The sequence below is a fragment of the Hyla sarda genome, chromosome 9 (assembly GCF_029499605.1).
Source record: "Hyla sarda isolate aHylSar1 chromosome 9, aHylSar1.hap1, whole genome shotgun sequence".
NCBI lineage: Eukaryota > Metazoa > Chordata > Amphibia > Anura > Hylidae > Hyla > Hyla sarda.
Genome location: NC_079197.1, coordinates 156,823,907 through 156,846,659, shown reverse-complemented (window position 1 = coordinate 156,846,659; position 22,753 = coordinate 156,823,907). Strand labels below are relative to the sequence as shown.

The window sequence follows — 22,753 nt, the reverse complement described above, 5'->3', positions numbered from 1 at the left end:
GTCATCACCACAGTGCTCTCTGCTGGCCTCTGCTGTCCATTTTAGGAACTGTCCAGTGCAGGAGAAAATCCCCATAGCAAACATATGCCTCTCTGGACAGTTCCTAAAATGGACAGCAGAGGTCAGCAGAGAGCACTGTGGTCGTGACATCAGAGGAAATGCATTTCTTTTTTGGATTTCTCTTTAATATACAGCCCCTAAAAAGTACTGGAAGGATTAAGATTTTTTAATAGAAGGAATTTACAGATCTGTTTAACTTTCTGGCACCAGTTGATTTAAAAAAAAAAGTTTTCCACGGGAGTACCCCTTTAAAGGTCAGCAAGCAAACAAGCAAGGAGGGCCCTTGTGCATGAACCGTACATGCGCACCACCATGATTTATAACTAATGATGGAATTTATGCTGGCCGTGCCTCTCTGGATAATTTCTCACTGTTGTAAATTAAAAGGAGAAATTGTGAGGCATGGATAGGAAGGAACCTAATCCCTTACATATGATCTAATAGACAAGTAGAATAGTAATACAGCAGGTATACCAGAATGTTAAGTTTACTCACTGTATTGTTGTATACAGGCCACATCCGCTCATAGGAATGCTCATGTGCCCAGATTTCCAAGTCCACCCCTGAAACATATATATTCAAGTCAGTATGTATACTGTATGTGCAGCACGAGTAGAGCCGGGCAAAGATGCACAGAAAACCAAAAACAACAGTTAAAGATTACCTGTCACCAAATAATACTTTCGAAGGGGTACTCCGGTGGAAATTTTTTTTTTTTTTTTTTAAATCAACGGGTGCCAGAAAGTTAAACAGATTTGTAAATTACTTCTATTAAAAAATCTTAATCCTTCCAGTACTTATTAGCTGCTGAATACTACAGAGGAAATTCTTTTCTTTTTGGAACACAGAGCTTTCTGCTGACATCACGAGCACAGTGCTCTCTGGTGACATCTCTGTCCATTTTAAGAATGATCCAGAGTAGGAGAAAATCCCCATAGCAAACATATGCTTCTCTGGACAGTTCCTAAAATGTCAGCAGAGAGCACTGTGTTCCAAAAAGAAAATAATTTCCTCTGTGGTATTCAGCAGCTAATAAATCCTGGAAGGATTAAGATTTTTTAATAGAAATAATTTACAAATCTGTTTAACTTTCTGGCACCAGTTGATTTAAAAAATAAAAAAAAACGTTTTCCACCGGAGTACCCCTTTAACCCCTTGAGGACTCAGCCCATTTTGGCCTTAAGGACTCAGACAATTAAATTTTTACGTTTTCATTTTTTCCTCCTCGCCTTCTAAAAATCATAACTCTTTTATATTTTCATCCACAGACTAGTATGAGGGCTTGTTTTTTGCGCGACCAGTTGTCCTTTGTAATGACATCACTCATTATTCATAAAATGTATGGCGCAACCAAAAAACACTTTTTGTGGGGAAATTAAAAGAAAAACGCAATTTTGCTAATTTTGGAAGGTTTCATTTTCACGCCGTACAATTTATGGTAAAAATGACATGTGTTCTTTATTCTGAGGGTCAATACGATTAAAATGATACCCATTTTTATATACTTTTACATTATTGTTGTGCTTAAAAAAATCACAAACTTTTTAACCAAATTAGTACGTTTATAATCCCTTTATTTTGATGACCTCTAACTTTTTTATTTTTCCGTATAAGCGGCAGTATGAGGGCTCATTTTTTGCGCCATGATCTGTACTTTTTTATTATACCACATTTGCATATAAAAAACTTTTAATACATTTTTTATAATTTTTTTTTAAGAAAATGTATTAAAAAAGTAGCAATTTGGGACTTTTTTTTTTTTCTCGTTCACGCCGTTCACCGTACGGGATCATTAACATTTTATTTTAATAGTTCGGACATTTACGCATGCGATACCAAATATGTCTATAAAATTAATTTTTTACGCTTTTTGGGGGTAAAATAGGAAAAAACAGACGTTTTACTTTTTTATTGGGGGAGGGGATTTTTCACTTTTTTTTTTACTTTAACTTTTAAATTTTTTTAAATTTTTTTTTACACTTGAATAGTCCCCATAGGGGACTATTCATAGCAATACCATGATTGCTAATACTGATCTGTTCTATGTATAGGACATAGAACAGATCACATCAGTGTTATCGGCGATCTTCTGCTCTGGTCTGCTATATCTCAGACCAGAGCAGGAGACGCCGGGAGCCGGACGGAGGAAGGTGAGGGGACCTCCGTGCGGCGTTATGAATGATCGGATCCCCGCAGCAGCGCTGCGGGCGATCCGATCATTCATTCAAATCACGCACTGCCGCAGATGCCGGGATCTGTATTGATCCCGGCACCTGAGGGGTTAATGGCGGACGCCCGCGAGATCACGGGCGTCCGCCATTGCCGGCGGGTCCCTGGCTGCGATCAGCAGCCGGGATCAGCCGCGCATGACACGGTCATCGCTCCGATGCCCGCGGTTATGCACAGGACGTAAATGTACGTCCTGGTGCGTTAAGTACCACCGCACCAGGACGTACATTTACGTCCTGCGTCCTTAAGGGGTTAATATGGCAGACACTTTCCCATTCACTTGCTTTTAAAATTATCAACATAAATATGTTTAAAATTTAATAGAAAAAACAGCCACTTGGTGGCTCTGTTCTGTTCCCTGCCACAATTAATACAGTGAGTTTGGTCTCCTCCTGGCCTGGCAGGAGACCAAACTCAAGACGTGTTTCTCTGCACTGAGCTTCATTGACAGCTGCCCAGAGGCTCACTGAAAGCTGCACAGAGCCTCAATGAAACATGCACAGAGCCTCAATGAAACATGCACAGAGCCTCAATGAAACATGCACAGAGCCTCACTGAAACATACACAGAGCCTCACTGAAACATACACAGAGCCTCACTGAAACATACACAGAGCCTCACTGAAACATGCACAGAGCCTTACTGAAACATACACAGAGCCTCACTGAAACATGCACAGAGCCTCACTGAAACATGCACAGAGCCTCACTGAAACATGCACAGAGCCTCACTGAAACATGTACAGTGCCTCACTGAAACATGCACAGAGCCTCACTGAAACATGCACAGAGCCTGAGGTCTTCTATTCATCACAGCTCTGCAACAATGTGAGGGCAGAAGTGGTCCCCCAGCAGGCTATAGTGATGTCATGCCTGCTGGGAAACACCCACTTTCTCCTGCTGGGAGATTGCACTATGTGAGCAAGGATAAAGGTATGATACACAGCTTTTTAAAGCTCAGAAAAATTTTTAAGGGTGGGAGGAGTGTTAGGAGTAGTTAGGAAACATAGCCTGAGTTAGTTCAGAAAAGTTTATTTGGTGAAGCTCCAAGTGCCCATGCATTTACCCTGTAGCGGCCACTGCAGGGGAAATGCAGTATTACACAATGGTGTCTTCAGCCTGTAAACATGTGTGGCTTTAGTTACTGAAGTTTGTGGCTCTATGTTTTTTGTAGGCATCAAAGTCAGAGGAAAGTTCAAACAGTAATAATAGACGTCTTAGGGATCACACTGCGGAATCTTCGCTCGCAGAGATAGGACCGCGCGACACTGCGCCGTCACCATTGACGCCTATGCAGTGCTCGCGGAATTTCGCACCGAGAATGAACATGTTCATTCTCTGTGCGGAACAATTTCAGCGCCGTAATTGTCGGTGGAAGACCCATTCACACTGATGGTAATGTTCACTGCGCAGAATTCCGCGGTAATTCCGCAGTGTGAACATACCCTTAGGATTGCATTTCCTTACTGTAGTAAGATAGATAGATTTTACATATCACTTTACCATATTTAGAGAACAGTTCCTCCAAAGCATATTGTCCACCAGGAAGTCCAGTTCTTATCTGCAGAATATAGAGAAGAATATGTTAGGACATAGAGACCCATGGGAGACCTAACCTGCTCCTTCATCCACCCTTCACTCTATTACCCAGGAGCCACTAACAATATCTATTACCCAGGAGCCACTGAATCTCCAGTTTCGGAAACCTCCGGGTTTCCAGGACTGGGGACGTGACGTCATGCCATTCCCCCTCCATTCATGTCTATGGGAGGGGGCGTGACGGATGTCACGTCCCCTCCCATAGACATGAATGGAGGGGGTATGGCGTGAAGTCACGTCCCCAGTCCCGGAAACCCAGGCATTTCCGAAACTGGAGATTCAGCACCCGAATTGAAGTTGGGAGCTGCAGAGAGATCGCGGGGGGTCTCAGCAGCGGGCCCCCCGCGATCAGACATCTTATCCACTATCCTTTGGATAGGGGATAAAGTGTTTTTGTCCGGAATACCCCTTTAAGCTGGTTCCACCACAATTGATGGGTTTGGATTACTTTTTTCTAATGTGTACGAGTCTTTAAAAGAACTGCTCTCCTCAACAACCAACTTCTTTTACCCATTCTGCCCAATAGGTTTCTGGATAGGTTGTCCTTACCGTACTATTACGTTTGACACAGTCATCCCTGTCGAAGTTGGTACAGTACATGGGGCGGTGAGCCATTGTGATGATCCACGGCAGCTCTGAACGACGAGCACGGCTGGTGGCCTCCTGTATACAAGAAAAACCTAGAATAGAACTTGCATGAACTAATCAACAAGACCCCAACATAATACACTGCAACGGGATTATTATTCCAGGATATTGGCCCTCATTTACTATTGCAAAGCCGACATGTTTTCGGGGATGTGCGACAGATTCTGTCGGCACCAGAAACTGTGCCAGAATTTGCACCAGAATTGAAAAAAAACGACTACGGGTGGGTTCACACCACGATTTTGCCATATGGTTCCTGTATAAGGTTTTTGATTTAAAAAAAACGGATTCCTCAAAACCTGACTAAACTGTATCAAAACGTGTGTACAAATATTTATCTGTATACGGTTTGAAAAATGATGTCCGGTTGCATCTGTTTTTTTAAGAAAAAAATGTAAGTTTTTAACTTTTCACTCCATTATGAATAAAGTTTCCCTTGTCTGATTGAATCCAAGAAAAAAACTGTGCAAAGTCAAAAAACGTATGGTGAAAACTGGATGGAACCGTACGCACATACGGTTCTGTACGGTTCCCATTGACTGCCATGTTAAAAAAAAAAACATATACGTTTCAATACAGTTTTTCACCCGGACCAAAAACCGTGGTAGGCTGCGGTTTTGGGTACAGGAAAAAAAAGTAAAAAGCTGTGTGGTTTGAAAAATGGAGACAACCGTACACAATATGGTGCATACGGTTTTGAATGGGAAGTCTACACATGCACGTTTTTTTGTGCGGTTGCATGTTTTTGTTTTTTTATGAAACCGTATGCCGAAACCGTATAGTAATATCGTGGTGTGAACCCACCCTAACTCTCCATTTTGCTAAGAAAACCTGAAAAGGGGCATGACCGCGATGAAAAGGGGGCGTGGTCTCAGAAAAGGGGCGTGTTCCTGACATTTTCACAAAAACCCAACATATTTACTAAGGTTTCCACACAAAATGTGGTGGATTTGAGATGAGGAAAACCCGACAGATCAGAACATGTGTAAAAAAGGAAAATGTAGGGAAAGTGGAAAATGTAGGGAAACCTTAGTAAATACTGTGGAAAATAAATTGTAGGGAATTAAAACCCACAAAGAAACCTACATAACACTCTTAGTAAATAAGGGCCATTATGTTTATTAGAGATTTAAAGGGGTTATGCAGTGAAAAGTAACTCACCCCCTATCCACAGGAGAGGGGTTGAATGTCTGACCCCGGGGGATTTGAACACCGGGACCACCCCCAATATCCTGAACTGGCCCCAGCTCTCTGAGCGGAGCGCTTGCTGGGGGCGGCATAAGCTCCATTAATTTCTTTCAGAGCGCCGGAGATGCCCGAGTACAGCACTATGGTCTCCGTGCTCCCATAGAGAATCAATGGAGCGCATGCCGTCCCCAGCATGCGCTCTGCTCAAAGAGTCGGGGCCTGTTCAGGAGATCATGGGGGGTCCCAGCAGTCAGACCCTCCCGGAATCAGACACTTTTCCCTTATCCTGTGGACGTTACTTTTCACTGCATAACTTTAAATAACATAATCTATTATCACCATGTAATGGTAGAATTATTTTGGTTATATATTGCAACATAGGCTATTATTAGATAATAATGTAGAGGTTCTTGCGTATGCCTTGCATATACCTATTTTAGTTGATGTGGTATGCATAAGTTGGCAGCCATCTTGATTCATAGTTGCCCTCTGATATGGCTTTCCAAATGTACATCTTCCATGATGCCTTTGACTCTGCAGAGACAGGACATAGTCTTATCACTGCATTTGCTCTGAGTCCTAAGTGCAAGTGATAGATCAGTGACTTCTGCTCCCAGACTCGCTATAGAGTCTCAGTTTATTCCTATGAGCTGCAGCTTCAGTCTTTACTGCTTGTGATAGGTTTCTCCCTGGTAAATCTTACGAGTCAGAGAGCAGTATCAGGCTGCATCTTATAGGACACGCTAAGGAATCTGCACAAAGACAAGACAGGCAGTGTGAGTCAAGGGAGTTGTATAACTCTGTAGCGAATCAGTAAAAGGACTCAGCTACTATATCACTGCTCCTCTGGTCACTTTAGATAGGGCAGATATTATATTTTTAGCAGCACAATGTGTATGTGGGTACATACAGATAAACAAGGATGGCTGTGCTGGGTGGGGAGAGGTCTGAAAGGTGATTATGTAATTCCGCAGTTTACAGGAAGCCAGTAACATAGGAGGGAATGATATTCTGTGTCTGTTTAAAGGTTACCTCTCATCAAAATAAACTTTTGATATATTTTAGATTAATGGATGTTGAATAACTTTCCAATAGCATGTTAATGAAAAATATGCTTCTTTCTATTGTATTTTTCCCGATCAGTCCTGTCAGCAAGCATTTCTGACTCATGCTGGAGTCCTAAACACTCAGAGCTGCCAGCCTGCTTTGTTCACAGCCAAACAGGCTGTGAACAAAGCAGGCTGGCAGCTCTGAGTGTTCTCCTTTGTGAACAAAGCAGACTGGCAGCTCGTAGTGTTTAGGACTCCAGCATGAGTCTGAAATGCTTGCTGCCAGGACTGGTAGGGAGACCCCTAGTGGTCATTTCTTCAAAGTGGAAAATTAAATAGAAAGAAGCATATTTTTTAATAACATGCAACTGTAAAGTTATTCTGCATACATTAATCTATAATATATCAAAAGTTTTTTTGATGAGAGGTACCCTTTAAGGTTCAAGATGTATGGAAGCAGTTTAGCTGGGATAAAACAAATGACATAGTTAGAATATTGCTGGTGAGTTAGCTTTATATGGGCAAAAAATTCAGAAGGATTCTGTAAATAGTCAAACTTTTTACACAATTGTGTCATTTGTTTTAAGAGCAAACATGCGTGCTTACTATGTATTTAAACATTCATGTGATTGTCAGTCACCAATATGGCAACTCCCATAACCACAATTATGTTCCAAAGTAGTAGGCGGCCGATCATATGATCATACTAGTAAACGCTTTAGTGTCGTTGAGAAAAAAAAAGTATATGTCATGGATCTAAAGAGGAACACAATGGAAGTTTCAGACACCTAGACAGACATCTATAGCAGCAGTCTCCTACCCAGGGTTTTCCAGCTTTTCCTGAGGGGCTGTCATGGCATGCTGGGGGATACAGGTTTAAAGGGGTACTCGGGTGGAAAACTTTTTTTTTTTTTTAAATCAACTGGTGCCAGAAGGTTAAACAGATTTGTAAATTACCTCTATTAAAAAAAAAATCTTAATCCTTCCAGTACTTATTAGCGGCTGTATACTACAGAGGAAATTCTTTTCTTTTTGTATTTCTTTTCTGTCTTGACCACATTGCTTTCTGCTGACACCTCTGCCTCAGGAACTGTTCAGAGCAGCATTTGTTGGCTATGGGGATTTGCTCCTCCTCTGGACAATTCCTGACACGGACAGAGGTGTCAGCAGAGAGCACTGTGTTCAGACAAAAAAGAAATCCAAAAAGAAAAGAATTTCCTCTGTGGTATACAGCTGCTAATAAGTACTGGAAGGTTAAAGATTTTTTTAATAGAAGTAATTTACAAATTTGTTTAACCTTCAGGCATCAGTTGTAAAAAAAAAAAAAAAAAAAGTTTCCCCCCGGAGTATCCGATTAAGACCACTGTATGATGCATACAATTCAGTATATTGACTGCTTGTTCGACTTTAGCTCTTGATCCTGATGGACGTATTTGACTTATCTTTACACGTGTGCCTGGTTAGCAATAAAAAGGCCACAGCACTTCCCCACACCACAACCCCTTTGTTCAGCAGATCTTCGGGGGTCCCAGCAGTCAGAACCCCACCAATCTGATATAAATAGCCTATTGTAAAGTCAGAGCATTAGTTTTGGAGACTTAAATGGACACTGTCATTAAACCTGATTTTTAATATTTGATATCTAATGCCAAATAAATAACTTTAGTAATTGGCTTCCCTAAAAAAATATATATTTTATGTTAGTTTTTCTGCTGTATATACTTCTGGCCACCAGGGGTCTCCCTTCTTGGCCAGAACGCATTGTGTCTGGTCAAAATCTCAGATTTTGGTCTTCTGCTTGTAATGAAAGGAGACCAAACTCAGGAAGTGTTTCTATGCACTGAGCTTGATTGACAGCTGCAAAGAGCCTCAGCGACAGATGCACAGACTAAAAGCTGCACAGACTGAAAGCTGCAAAGAGCCTCACTGAAAGATACACAGACTAAAAGCTGCACAGACTGAAAGCTGCAAAGAGCCTCACTGAAAGATACACAGACTGAAAGCTGCTGCACAGAGCTCAAGGTTTTCTATTCATCACAGCACTGCAAGGAGGTGAGGGCGGAAGTGGTCCCCCTCACCTTGTGAGCAAGAAGAAAGGTATGATACACAGCTTTTTAAAGCTCTGAATTTCATTTAAGGGTGGGAGGGGTGTTAGGAGTAGGTAGGGAACATAGCCTGAGTTAGTTTTGAAAAGTTTATTTGTTGACAGGTACTCTTTAACTATTAAAGGGGTACTCCGCTGCTCAGCGTGTGGAACAAACTGTACCGAACACTGGAGCCGGAGCCGGAGCTCGTGATGTCATAGCCCCGCCCCCTCATGACATCACGCCCCGCTCCCTCAATGCAAGTCTATGGGAGGGGGCGTGACGGCTGTCACGCCCCCTCCCATAGACTTGCATTGAGGGAGCGGGCGTGACGTCACGAGGGGGTGGGGCTATGACGTCACGAGCTCCCGGCTCCAGCGTTCGGAACAGTTTGTTCCACACGCTGAGCAGCGGAGTACCCCTTTAAGAGAAGAAACCTTGCGTCTGACCTGAAGATCTTGTTGCAGCCATTGATATTGCTTGGCCACCAGTTCTCGGCCATACTTCAGATAGAAATACACCTCGGTGGAGAAGGAGATGATGTGTGCAGGTCCTAGGTCCCAGCTGTAAACAAAGGCTTCACATTAATATTTTATGTCCCACATCCCGCCGCGTCTTTTTACGTCATCGTAATTGCCAGCTCACCTGTACCAGAGGCCTTCTGTATTTCCTGGCATGGAAAACCTGTTTCGGTAATTGGAGAAGTTACTAAAATAGTGAAGAAAGGGAGAGGGGATGAAAAAAAATGCTGGTACCACATAAGCTTTCAGGAGTACATAGGAGTCTTATATGAGGTAGGTGGTAAACACCATCAAAATGTAACATAGCATAGAACCACGAGGGTGACATCTTACAGAGTTACAACCGGGCAATGATAGTGGTTGGACTAATGGAAAACTTACCGGGGGGGGGGAGATTCATTAAAACCAGTGTAGAGGAAAGAGTTGCTGAGTTGCCCATAGCAACCAATCAGATCGCTTCTTTCATTTTTGAAAAGGCCTCTGAAAAATGAAAGAAGCGATCTGATTGGTTGCTATGGGCAACTCAGCAACTTTTCCTCTGGACAGGTTTTGATAAATCTCCCTCACCATGTAGATCTCCTCAGAAGTTTTAAAGGAATGTGTTTGTGCTAAATAAATAAAAATGATTAAAAATATTTTAATTTTAAAATGTCAGGAGCCTCTTATCTGCTGCATAGTCATAGAGATCAATCAAAAATAAAAAATCTGTCAGTCTATTGCCACTATTAGGGGACACTTCCTGCATTTACCCGTATTTTTCGCCATATAAGACGCTCCGGCATATAAGACGCACCCAATTTTAAAGGATGAAAATCTAGAAAAAAAAGATTCTGAACCAAATACAATGTAAAGTATAGGACAGTGATCTTCAACCTGCGGACCTCCAGATGTTGCAAAACTACAACTCCCAGCATGCCCGGACAGCCGTTGGCTGTCCGGGCATGCTGGGAGTTGTAGTTTTGCAACATCTGGAGGTCCGCAGGTTGAAGACCACTGGTAATGGAGGTTATACTCACGTGTCCCCGCCGCTCCAGACCCGTCGCCGCTCGTCACCGCTGCCCTGGATGTCGCCCTCCATCGCTGTCGCCGCGTCCCCGGGGTGTCCCTGTCGCTCCGGAACGTCTCTGCTGCCCGGTATCCTCGCTCTCCGTCGCCGCCATCACGTCGCTACACACGCTGACTGGACGGCGTGCGCGACGACGTGATGACGACGAAGGAGAGCGCCGGCCATGCAGGGGATCCCGGCACGGAGCAGACACCGAAGAGGCAGGTAAGGTCCCTCCCGGAGTCCTGTAAGCTGTTCGGGACGCCGCGATTTCACCGCGGCGGTCCCGAACAGCCCGACTGAGCAGCCGGGTTAGTGTCACTTTCGTTTCAGACGCGGCGGTCAGCTTTGAACGCCGCGTCTGAAGGGTTAATACAGGGCATCACCACGATCGGTGATGTCCTGTATTAGCCGCGGGTCCCGGCGGTTGATGGCCGCAGGGACCGCCACGATAAGACAGGGTTTTAATGTGTATTTTCCGTATAAGATGCACCAACTTTCCCCCCCCAGTTTTGGGGAAGAAAAAGTGCGTCTTATACGGCGAAAAATACGGTACATTAATCTCGGTAATGAAATAGTATGTAGTGAGCTCCCTCTAGAGGTGGCTGCAGACATCACAAATTTTACCATTTAACTCTATCTATGCAGCAGATTTAGACCTATGTTCCTGAGAAACATTCCTTCAACTGCTAATATAGATATAAATGAATTTATCAGTTCCTATCATGTTGGGCCTAAAAACAACTTTGGCGCAGATTTACTGTTGTAAATTTTGTAAAGTTGGGTACACATTTTGTCAAGAAGGTCTCAATAAGAGACAGGATGTTATTTACATTATTGAGTTATTGAGTTGATATATTTTATATACATTTTTGTTTTATAAAGATCTACAGATCACAAAAATGTATCCCCTATCCTGTAAATAAGTTTTTGATTGCTGGGGGTCCGACCGCTGGGATTCTCCACCCTTCCCCCACAATCTCCCAGCGGCATTGAGCGTTGGGTGGGCACATGCCTCTCAGAGACCATCGCATGTTGAAGGCAGCATCAACATACGATGCTTTTGTATGTTGGGGCCATCGCATAAACACTATCCGGCAGCGCAGACTGCTTCAGCTGCCACCGAATAGCCGTTTACGGTGCCCCGTGTGCTCCGCTGATTGTCTCCTACCTGTCCTCAGGGCTCTGTCGCGTCCTCTTCGGGATCCCCTGCATTGTCGGCGCTCTCCATCGTTGTCATCCCGTTGCTGCGCACGCCATCCCGTCATCCAATAGGAGCGGCGTGCGTAGCGACGTGATGGCGGTGACGGAGAGCGCGGATGCCGGCGAAGAAGAGGCCTTGCCGGAGCGTCGGGGACACCCCGGGGACGTGGCGACAGCGATGGAGGGAGACATCCAGGGCAGCGGTGACGAGTGGTGACGGTCCGGAGCGGCGGGGACAGGTGAGTACAACTTCCTCTAACAGTGGTCTACAACCTGCGGACCTCCAGATGTTGCAAAACTACAACACCCAGCATGCCCGGACAGCCAACGGCTGTCCGGGCATGCTGGGTGTTGTAGTTTTGCAACATCTGGAGGTCTGCAGGTTGTAGACCACTGTCCTAAACTTTACATTGCACGAATCCCTCAACATGCAATCTTTTGCCGACTGATTATTACCATGCTCTCCTGCTACTTTTTCTAAGGTTTTTTTCCTCATATTTTTGTTTATCTCATCTTTATCCCATTTAAAGATACACTGACTTCAGATACACTCTTCGGGTAGGGTCACACGTAACGTATTTGCTGCTGCGTATTTTCCTACCCATTGAAATCAACGGGTAGTAAAATGTGCAGCTCATTTTGTTACCTATTGACTTCAATGTGTAGGAAAATACACAGCAGCAAAATACAACATGTGTGACCCTACCCTTAGAGAAGGGACACACATAGCATATATGCAGCAATAATAATACACACCCATAGACTATGCTAAAACTGAAATACGCTGAGTGAAATATTATGCGTATATGCTATGTGGGACCCTACTGTGGTGTTCCGGTGTGGAACATGCTTGTCCACTGGCCCTGTCAGGTAGATTTCACTTTAATGTGTCTTCTCCGGCCCACTGCTTAGGTTTACATGTAGTAAGTTTTGTCATTTATTTTACTGGGATTTCTATTGTTAAATGCTCTTATTTGTTTCATTGTCTTATGTCTGTAGGAGGATGCATAGAAGACTACATGAGCACTTTGGCCAATTAGGGCCTCCTGCCCTGCTCCCCCAGGTCTGTCTAGACAGGGAGGAGCTAGTTAGTGTGAGTCTGGAAAGGGGAGTGAATAGAGGTAAAGTCCAGACCTCTGCTGTGTGTGACCTGTAACTCACCACATGAGGACAGGCCTAAGAGATCCAGTTGCAAGATTCCAGTTCATGAATGACATCCCCCTTTACCAAGATTCTGCCAACCAGGCCGTCCAGTTCCAGTCAAGTCTGTCCATGTCAATTTCAGATGAAAGTCAGCTTTGGGGAGAAGTGACAAAGATCCGATAGACCCCATAAGCCGAATAAGAGCATAATGTGAGAATAGTGATTGTCAGCTCCCAAGTCAAGTCTAGCGTCATCAAAGTCAAGTCCCAGTCAGTTAGTCTGTCCAAGTCAAGTTCAGACCAGTCTAAATTATACTTAAAGAGTACCTCTCATGATCTTGTTAAATTTTATAATCCTCCCAGTTCACTGCCCCATCATGATAAACCACCCCCTGGTTTTTATTATTTCTTAGTTTTCTACCGTGATATTGCTCTGTGTTTTCTGCTCAGTCACAGTCAGATTGACATCATCTGAAGCCATACAGGGTGAACTTCCTCCCTAACTCTGCTACACACAGCCCAGAGCAGTTCAGTCTGTGAGATAAGCTATGATTGGCTGAGACTGCACCCACCGAACCCCCCAGCACGCCAGACTGCATTTCCTGATTTTGGACTTCTGCCAGGCCAGCAGGAGTCCAAAGTCTGTGCAAGCGATGGAGGGAATTGTCCTCTGGACAAGTAGGGAGACATCTAGTGGGAGCTTTTTTTTAACCACAAATAAAACATAGAAAACTTAATTTTTGTAAACAAAGTACATTAAATAGATTTTTTATTTACCATAAGTAGTGCAATAGCAAAAATTATATTTAATGACAGTGCCCATTTAACCCCTTAAGGACCGGAGGTTTTTCCGTTTTTGCATTTTCGTTTTTTGCTCCTTGCCTTTAAAAAATCATAACTCTTTCAAATTTACACCTAAAAATCCATATGATGGCTTATTTTTTGCGCCACCAATTCTACTTTGTAATGACGTCAATCATTTTGCCCAAAAATCTATGGTGAAGCGGGAAAAAAAATCATTGTGCGACAAAATTGAAAAAAAGACGCTGTTTTGTAACTTTTGGGGGCTTCCGTTTCTACGTAGTACATTTTTCGGTAAAAATGACACCTGATATGTATTCTGTAGGTCCATACGATTAAAATGATCCCCTACTTATATAGGTTTGATTTTGTCGGACTTCTGGAAAAAATCATAACTACATGCAGGAAAATTAATACGTTTAAAATTGTCATCTTCTGACCCCTATAACTTTTTTATTTTTCCATGTATGGGGCGGTATGAGGGCTCATTTTTTGCGCCGTGATCTGAAGTTTTTAACGGTACCATTTTTGCATTGATAGGACTTATTGATCACTTTTTATTCATTTTTAAATGATATAAAAAGTTACCAAAAATGCACTATTTTGGACTTTGGAATTTTTTTGCGCGCACGCCATTGACCGAGCGGTTTAATTAATGATATATTTTTATAATTCGGACATTTCCGCACGCGGTGATACCACATATGTTTATTTTTATTTACACTGTGTTTTTTTTTTATTGGAAAAGGGGGGTGATTCAAACTTTTAATAGGGAAGGGGTTAAATGATGTTTATTCACTTTTTTTAAAACTTTTTTTTTGCAGTGTTATAGGTCCCATAGGGACCTATAACACTGCACACACTGATCTCTTATACTGATCATTGTTATCCCATAGGGACCTAGAACACTGCACACACTGATCCCTTATACTGATCATTGTTATCCCATAGGGACCTATAACACTGCACACACTGATCTTCATCATTGATCACTGGTTTCTCAAAAGAAACCAGTGATCAACGATTCTGCCGCATGACTGCTCAGGCCTGGATCTCAGGCACTGAGCAGTCATTCGGCGATCGGACAGCGAGGAGGCAGGAAGGGGCCCTCCCGCTGTCCTGTCAGCTGTTCGGGATGCCGCGATTAGCCGCGGCTATCCCGAACAGCCCGACTGAGCTAGCCGGTAACTTTCACTTTCACTTTTAGCCGCGCGGCTCAGCTTTGAGCGCGCGGCTAAAGGGTTAATATCGCGCGGCGCCGCGATCGGCGCTGCGCGCTATTAGAGGCGGGTCCCGGCTTCACTATGACGCCGGGCCCGCCATGATATGACACGGGGTTACTGTGTAACCCCGCGTTATATCGGAAGAGCAGGACCAAGGACGTACCGGTACGTCCTTGGTCCTTAAGGGGTTAAGTCGAGGAGGACTAAAGTCCCAAAGTGTAAATCGCACTTAACTGAACTGTACCTGTTTTCACCTGTTTACGATACCTGAAGTAAAGTTACAAGTGGTTTGCCTAACCTGGCATTTGTGGTATTTCTTACTCGGTACTTGGCAACAGCAACCACTTCATCCTTGAAAGTGTGGTGGTTAACATTCCTGGCGTCACAAACTCTGATCACAGTCACAATACCCCACAACAGACATGCCATCCTTTAGTCACCACACTACCCTTAGGGTGCGTTCACATTGGGGAATTCAAGAGGAATTTACGAGGAATAATTTTGGTCAGGAAATTGTTGACTGTCATTTTATCCATCGTGGGTAATTTGCGCAGAATTTGCGTGGAATTCATGCGTGGTTTCCATGCGGAAATGAAGAGGAGGCTATTCAATTCTGCTTTTCTGGATTCCGCGTGAATTCCGCACGAAATGGATTTCTTCAGGAAAAAAAAAAATCCCATTGACTTCAATGGACTTTTAGACTAGGTTCACACTATGGAATTTTTGCCTGCAATTCCGCTTTGAAATTGCAGGCAGAAATTCCGCTTACTAAAATGTATTGTATAGTGAATGGGTTTTGCTTCACAAATTCACACTTCGGAATTTGTGAAGCGGAATTTGAACGGAAAAACTGCTTGGAAATTTCCGCCTGAAAAATGGACATGTTCTATCTTCAGACAGAACAGAATTCAGTGTCAGAATTCTGCAAGCAGAAATTCCCCAGTGTGAAAAGTTAATTGAAAATGACTTGATGAATAAATTAAAGCAGAAAAAGCCAGCGGAATTACTAGAGTAAATTCCTCTTGAATTCCTTAGTGTTAGGCTAGGTTCACACTACGGAATTTGCAGGCAGAAGTGAATGGGTTTCCGTTCACAAATTCACACTTCAGAATTTGTGAAGTGGAATTTGTGAACGGAAAATCCGCTGGGAAATTTCCGCCTGAAGAATGGCGTTGCTCATTCTTCAGGCGGAAATACTCGCAGAACACATTGGAGACTGCAGTGTCCGCGCGGTCCTAGTGCCGATGCTGGCCGTACTCGGAATCTCCGGGCGGAAATTATCCGCCCGGAGATTCTGCAGTGTGAACCTAGCCTAAGGCTGGGTTCACACTACAGAATTTCTGCCGGAGATCGAGCCGGTGACGCTAGGACCGAGCAGACTACATTGCTGCCCCCATAGACTGCAATGCATTTCTGGGTGGATCTTTTGGGAGATCTGCTCAGAAATGCATTGCCATCTATGGGGATGGCAATGTAGTCCGCACGGTCCTAGTGCCGCTGGCTCGATCTTCAACAGAAATTCTGCCCAGAAAGTCCACAGTGTGAAGCCAGCCTAAACATTCCCTTAGACATTACATGTTCCTAGCTAACTGAAGACTATGGAGGGAATATTCAAAGACTTGTGTTATTAGTGCTCTTTATTTAGCGTCTCAAACAGTGTTAACTGCGCCTCATTTTTAGAAGTGTGTTTGGTCTTTTGAAAATTTGGGGCAAATAGCACAAATAGCAAACCATTGAACACCAGGAATTATTCTTGGTATTAGCTGCAACACTTTGTGCATCCGAAAGTGGTGCTAAACCTCTGAAAATAGGGTGCTAATAGCACAAAAAGCCTAACCACACCCTAACCACACCCCTTTAAAAAAACTGGCTAACAGGGCGCTAAATCAGGTGCTAAATATCTGAATATGTGGCGCTAATAGTGTGCGCCACATTTTAAGCAATTTTGGCACAGTTTAAAGGACATGTCCGGCGCGCACTTTTCTCATTTTATGCCGTCCGGGCTGCAAAATAAAAGAAAACAAACTTTCTCTTACCTGCCAACGAGCCCCCGGAGCTCCGGTACACTCCGGTACGGGTGTTCGGTCCCCGGGCTGTATTCTTCTTACTGTTAGCCCGGCATGTCACACGGAGCTTCAGCCTATCACCAGCCGAGGCGGGACATCGCTGTGGCCGGTGATAGGCTGAAGCTCCGTGTGACGTGCCGGGCTAACAGGAAGTAAGAAGAATACAGCCCGGGGACCGAACACCTGTACCGGACTGTACCGGAGCTCCGGGGGCTCGTTGGCAGGTAAGAGAGTGCGTTTTCTTTTATTTTGCAGCCCGGACGGGATAAAATGAGAAAAGTGTGCGCCGGACATGTCCTTTAAGCAAAAAAAGTGGCACTAAATTCTTTGAATATCCCCCCCCTTTATCTTACAGGACTGTATACTCTTTTCCTTTTGTATTTGCACAATTTGTTTTTCACACAGGGTAGTGTGGTTTACAGTTAACCTCAGTATTTTGTCCCCCCCCCCTCCCATCCCCAACCCCACTGCCAGTGTGAGCTGCACAGACCAATATCCTAAAGAAAAAAAAGTAGAAAACCTTTATTTGTGATTTCTTGTCGCATCAAAGTCAAAGAACTTGTGACTCTGTTCGGCTACACTACATGGTACTTGTCTGCAGATACAGCAAACACTTTAGGCCATTCGAAGATACATTGGTATTTTGCTCAACTACGAGGGTCATTAACTTTTGTTAACCGGAGGACTTGACTGCTCAATGTTTTTTTTAAGAATAAATTCTCACTTTGCTGCCCATGGGAAGGAATGGGGTTTTTGATGTAATGTTATTTTTGTTGGTAATGTGTGCCCCTTCTTGCGCCATTAAAAACGGTCCGCTCTATTTGTGTCTGACATAGTCTATAGCTACATGTTTTGTTGTACATCTTGTACTTCAATAAAAAAAAAAAAAGAATTTTAAAACTAAACAAAAACAAATCAAAGTGTTAAAACTTACTATGCCTCTTCGTGGTTTCCGGGACACGTCATGTAGGGGACATAAGCTGCCACCGACTCAATCTGACGCATAAACTCATCGCCTATTTGAGCGTCATCCTGTAAGAAAAGGAAGGGGAGGATTTTACTTTACTGTATGAAACTGACACATCATCCCCTATGGCAATGGTTTCCAATCATAAAGGTAAATTACCTCATCCATATCATAAGCAAAGTCGCCTGAAAGAAACAGAAACAAAAGAGAGAATTGTAAGCGACAGACCTGCAGACCATGCTCATTCCCCCAATATTTTATTGTACACCCCGGCAGTGTGAAGCCCGTTATTTTAGGATCGCGAATAGCGGGAGAAAAATTTGTACTTGCAGTAATTTTTATCCCACTACTCACTGCTAAAAAATAACGGGTCCATCGGGACCTGTCTGCACCAGTTGGAACCCGACAGGTAACAGGTCCGTTTTCGGCCAAATAAAAAATAGAGCCTGACGGACCTGTTAGTGACGGGTAACGACAGCAGTGTGAAAGGAGCCTTAGGGTACGTTCACACATACAGGATCCTGTGCAGATTTGATGCGCAGGATTTGTAACTGCAGATTAGAAGCTCAGTCATTCAGTTTATGTTGAAATCTGACGCAGAAAATCCTGTGCATCAAATCTGCGTACAAGTGAACGTACCCTTAGGGTCCGTTCACACAGGCAGATTTGAATGCGAGATTGAACCAGGGCGGGAAGTCCGTGGCAAATTGTCCGCAGCAGTTTACATTGACTTCAATGGGGTCTGAGTGCATTTTTTGGATGACATCTAAAGTGGGCAATTCTGTAACAGCATTATATAGGGAATATTTATGTACGTCCCTAATAACTTCTGTTAAGTAGCTCCACTGTAGACCTTGATGCTCCAGGACTCACCAACATGAAGTATGGCATCATACATTTCCATCTGGGTTTCCTTCTGGAGCCTTGACAAGGACTGAGCATTGTCGTTTCCCATGTCTCCATACACGGCCAAGCGCGGGCCCCATGATGAGCCAACCTGCAGGGCACGGAAGTAGAACTCGGGGCTCCAACCAAGAGAGCTGCCGCAGTGATAAACTGAGGGACAAAGAATTGTGAACATGAGAGAGTAGCACGTACAACACTGATATGTGTAAGAGAAGGCGCAGACCCTGTCCAGATTTGTGTTTTTTTTTAGCAATCATTTGTAAGTCTGTAATGTTTACAGCTTAGTTCTATCATTTAAAGAAGCACTCTGGGAAACAAATTGCTTATATAGTGCAGCATAGGCTACTAGAATAATGTAGAGGTTCTTGTGTATGTCTTGTGCTAACCTGTTTTAGCCAATGTGGCAGGCATGAAAAAGACTCCACATTGGATTAAAATCTATTGCTGAAATGACTTGATAATGCTGCTTACATTTCCCATGAATCCCCTGACTTTGCAGAGAAAAGGGGTGGAATTTAAGCACTGCACCTGGTCAACTAATAAAGCTGCTGGTGCTAGAGGTCCCCAAGGTGACCTCATTAGACTCATAAGTGGGTTGGGTTCAGTTCCCACTATGTGCAGTTTTGATGCTTATTTTTATTCAAAGTGCGCTTTTTAGAAGAGTCATTTGACCTATAATCACAATTGAAGGGTTTTAGGAAAATTTTAGGTCCTTGAACTATATATACATGTTAAATTTTTACTGCATTTTCTACACAAGTTTACTACATTTCCACTGTTTGTGCTGTCATTTTTTTAAAGGTGTACTCCGGGGAACTCAACCCATAGCCCATACTTTCCCTCTCACCAACCTATTAATTTGTCTAAATATCATTCATTAGTTATATAAAGCAGTTTCCCCTCTTTGGTTGTCACTTACATGAATGAAGTGAGGGAATGACATCATCCAGCCATCCACTCTGTCTCTGTCCAAATCCCTCTCTGAAAGCAGCCCCCTCCTTAGAGACTCAGACCATGTGGTTTCTGCCCTGATAAGTCATGCTTATTTTAGTGCTTAGAACAGGGAGGTGTGTGCAGCCTTAGCCAATTAGACACTGAATATCTCTGCTGCTCAGAGCAGGAGGGTGGGGGCTGGCAGAGCATAGCTGCAATGATTGCTGGAGATGTAGGTAGGGGAAGAGAAGAATGCCAATGGAGCTAGAAAAAACAACAGAGGCAACAGGAGCCATGCATATCAGGCAGGATCACTTACAGGGAACATTTCCAGGGAATGTGGGGGCTTTTGAGCTTTTTAAAATATATATGTATATATATATATATATATATATATATATATATATATATATATATATACATATATATATATATACATATATATATATATATATATATATATACACACCTAGAATACCCCTTTAAATTGGTAAAATCATGACAGAAATACTGCAGCAAGAAATGCAATGTGTGAACACAGCCTTAAGAGAGGTGTATACTGTATATATCCTGATCCCATAGAAATAGCAGGAACAGAATACAGATAGAGCTGGATGGTATATGTATACCTACTATATATATATATATATATATATATACTGATCCCATAGAGAGAGCAGCAGCAATATACAGATAGAGCTGGGACTTCTGCAGCCTTGGTTCTTCAACATTATATGTGACATTTTGGGCACTAGACTTATAGGATTGGACTTATTTAAGATTCCATTGAAGAGAAGAAAATCTCTATACTTAGAGAGTCTTACCATATCTCTGACCAGGTTTCAGGTTCTCCAGAGTAACCCGATGGATGAACAGTTTCCTCTGTTTTGGTCCTCCATCTACGAAGAGGTTAGAAGTGCCATAAGCGGTTAGATTGAAGGAAGGAGGCCCGGGCAGAGGACTGAACTCTACTACAGATGGGGTCCAGCTGAAGGTGGTCCATGTCACAGTCATAGTTGCCGGATTACCTGATTGAAAAAAAATATATAGATTGAAAAAGTTTTTATCATTTTCCTAAATGTTAAAGACTACCATTTTATAATCCTCCCAGTTCTCTGCCCCCTTAAAGGGGTACTCCGGCCCCAAGGATAAGATGTCTGATCGCGGGGTTCCCGCCGCTGGGGACCCCGCAATCTAGCATGCAGCACCCACCTGTAAGCACTGCAGGAAGTGCTGGAGGCTCTCAGTGTTATGCCTCCCGACCACGGGGACGGAGTATCATGACGTCAAGACTCCGCGACGTCACACGGGGGTGGAGTTGTGACGACATGATACTCCTTCCCCGTGGTCGGGAAGCATAACACTCAGAGCCCCAGCGGGACCCCCACGATCAGACATCTTATCCCCTATCCTTTGGATAGGGGATAAGATGTCTTGGGGCCGGAGTATCCCTTTAATGGTAAACCACCTTCTGCCTTTATTTTTATTTTTTATTTTTCTACCTTGATATTGCTCTGTATTTTCTGCTCAGTCTCAGTCAGATTCGCAGACTGGGAAGAGGAGTCATCTGAAGCCATACAGGGGAGAACTTCCTCCCTCACTCTGCTACACACAGCCCAGAGCAGTTCAGTGTGAGATGAGCTATGATTGGATAAGGCTGCATCTACATCCCCCCTCTCCCCTCCTCAGCACTCCAGACTGCATTTCCTGCTTTTGGACTTCTGCCAGGCCATCAGGAGTCCAAAGTCTGTGCAAGAGATGGGGGGAAATGTGCTCTGGACAAGTAGGGAGACACCTAGTGGCAGCTTTTTTAACCCCTTAAGGACGCAGCCCATTTGGGCCTTAATGACGCAGACAATTTTATTTTTACGTTTTCGATTTTTCCTCCTCGCCTTCAAAAAATCATAACTCTTTAATATTTTCATCCACAGACTAGTATGAGGGCTTGTTTTTTGCGTGACCAGTTGTCCGTTGTAATGACATCACTCACTTTACCATAAAATGTATGGTGCAACCAAAAAAATACTATTTGTGTGGGGAAATTAAAAAGAATACCGCAATTTTGCTAATTTTGGAAGATTTCGTTTTCACGCCGTACAATTAACAGTAAAAATGATGTGTGTTATTTATTCTTTGGGTCAATACGATTAAAATGATACCCATTCTTACATACTTTTCTATTACTGTTGCGCTTAAAAAAAATCACAAACTTTTTAACCAAATTAGTACGTTTAAAATCCCCCTATTTTGAACACCCATAACTTTTTCATTTTTCAGTATAAGCGGCAGTATGAGGGCTCATTTTTTGCGCCGTGATCTGTACTTTTTTATTGATACCATAGTTGCTTATATAAAACTTTTAATACATTTTTAGTTTTTTTGGAATAAAATGTTATAAAAAAAAAGCAGCTATTTTGGACTTTTTTTTTTTTTACATTCACGCCGTTCACCGTACGGTATCATTAACATTTAATTTTAATAGTTCAGATATTTACGCACGCGGCGATACCAAATATGTATATAAAAAAAAATTTTTACACTTTTTGGGGGTGAAATTTTGGGGGTTTTTCACATTTTTTCACTTTATTTTTTTACTTTTTTTACTTTTATTTTTACACTTTAATAGTCCCCATAGGGGACTATTTATAGCAATCATTCGATTGGTAATCCTGTTCAGTGCTATGTATAGGACACAGCACTGATCAGAGTTATCGGTCATCTTCTGCTCTGGTCTGCGGGAAGGCAGTGGAGCCAGGTGAGGGGACCTCCATCTGCCGTGCTGGATGATCGGATCGCCGCGGCAGCGCTGCAGGCGATCAAATCATCCATTTAAGTGACCGCAATGCTGCAGATGCCGTGATCTGTATTGATCACTGCATCTGAGGGGATAATGGCAGACATCCGTGCGATCGCGGGTGTCCGCGATTACCGGCGGATCCCTGGCTGCGATCAACAGCGGGGACCTGCCGCGCATGATCCGGACTTCGCTCCGATGCCCGTGGTTATGCTTAGGACGTAAATGTACGTCTTGGTGGGTTAAGTACCACCTCACCAGGACGTACATTTACGTCCTTCGTCGTTAAGGGGTTA

At 43.3% G+C, this 22,753-nt stretch overlaps 1 protein-coding gene across 2 annotated transcripts in view; it reads right to left on the bottom strand.

The window, feature by feature from the left end:
• ACP7 (acid phosphatase 7, tartrate resistant (putative)) overlaps nt 1-22,753 on the bottom strand; it is a 43,948-nt gene that overhangs the window by 11,447 nt on the left and 9,748 nt on the right. For both annotated transcript variants that reach the window (XM_056541062.1, XM_056541063.1), the window contains exons 4-12: nt 20,488-20,691; nt 18,698-18,880; nt 17,984-18,009; nt 17,792-17,889; nt 9,502-9,564; nt 9,306-9,420; nt 4,437-4,550; nt 3,792-3,849; nt 556-623 (exon numbers count right to left, since the gene is read on the bottom strand). In XM_056541062.1, coding sequence (XP_056397037.1) covers nt 556-623; nt 3,792-3,849; nt 4,437-4,550; nt 9,306-9,420; nt 9,502-9,564; nt 17,792-17,889; nt 17,984-18,009; nt 18,698-18,880; nt 20,488-20,691 — 929 coding nt within the window. The remainder of the gene's footprint in view (nt 1-555; nt 624-3,791; nt 3,850-4,436; nt 4,551-9,305; nt 9,421-9,501; nt 9,565-17,791; nt 17,890-17,983; nt 18,010-18,697; nt 18,881-20,487; nt 20,692-22,753) is intronic.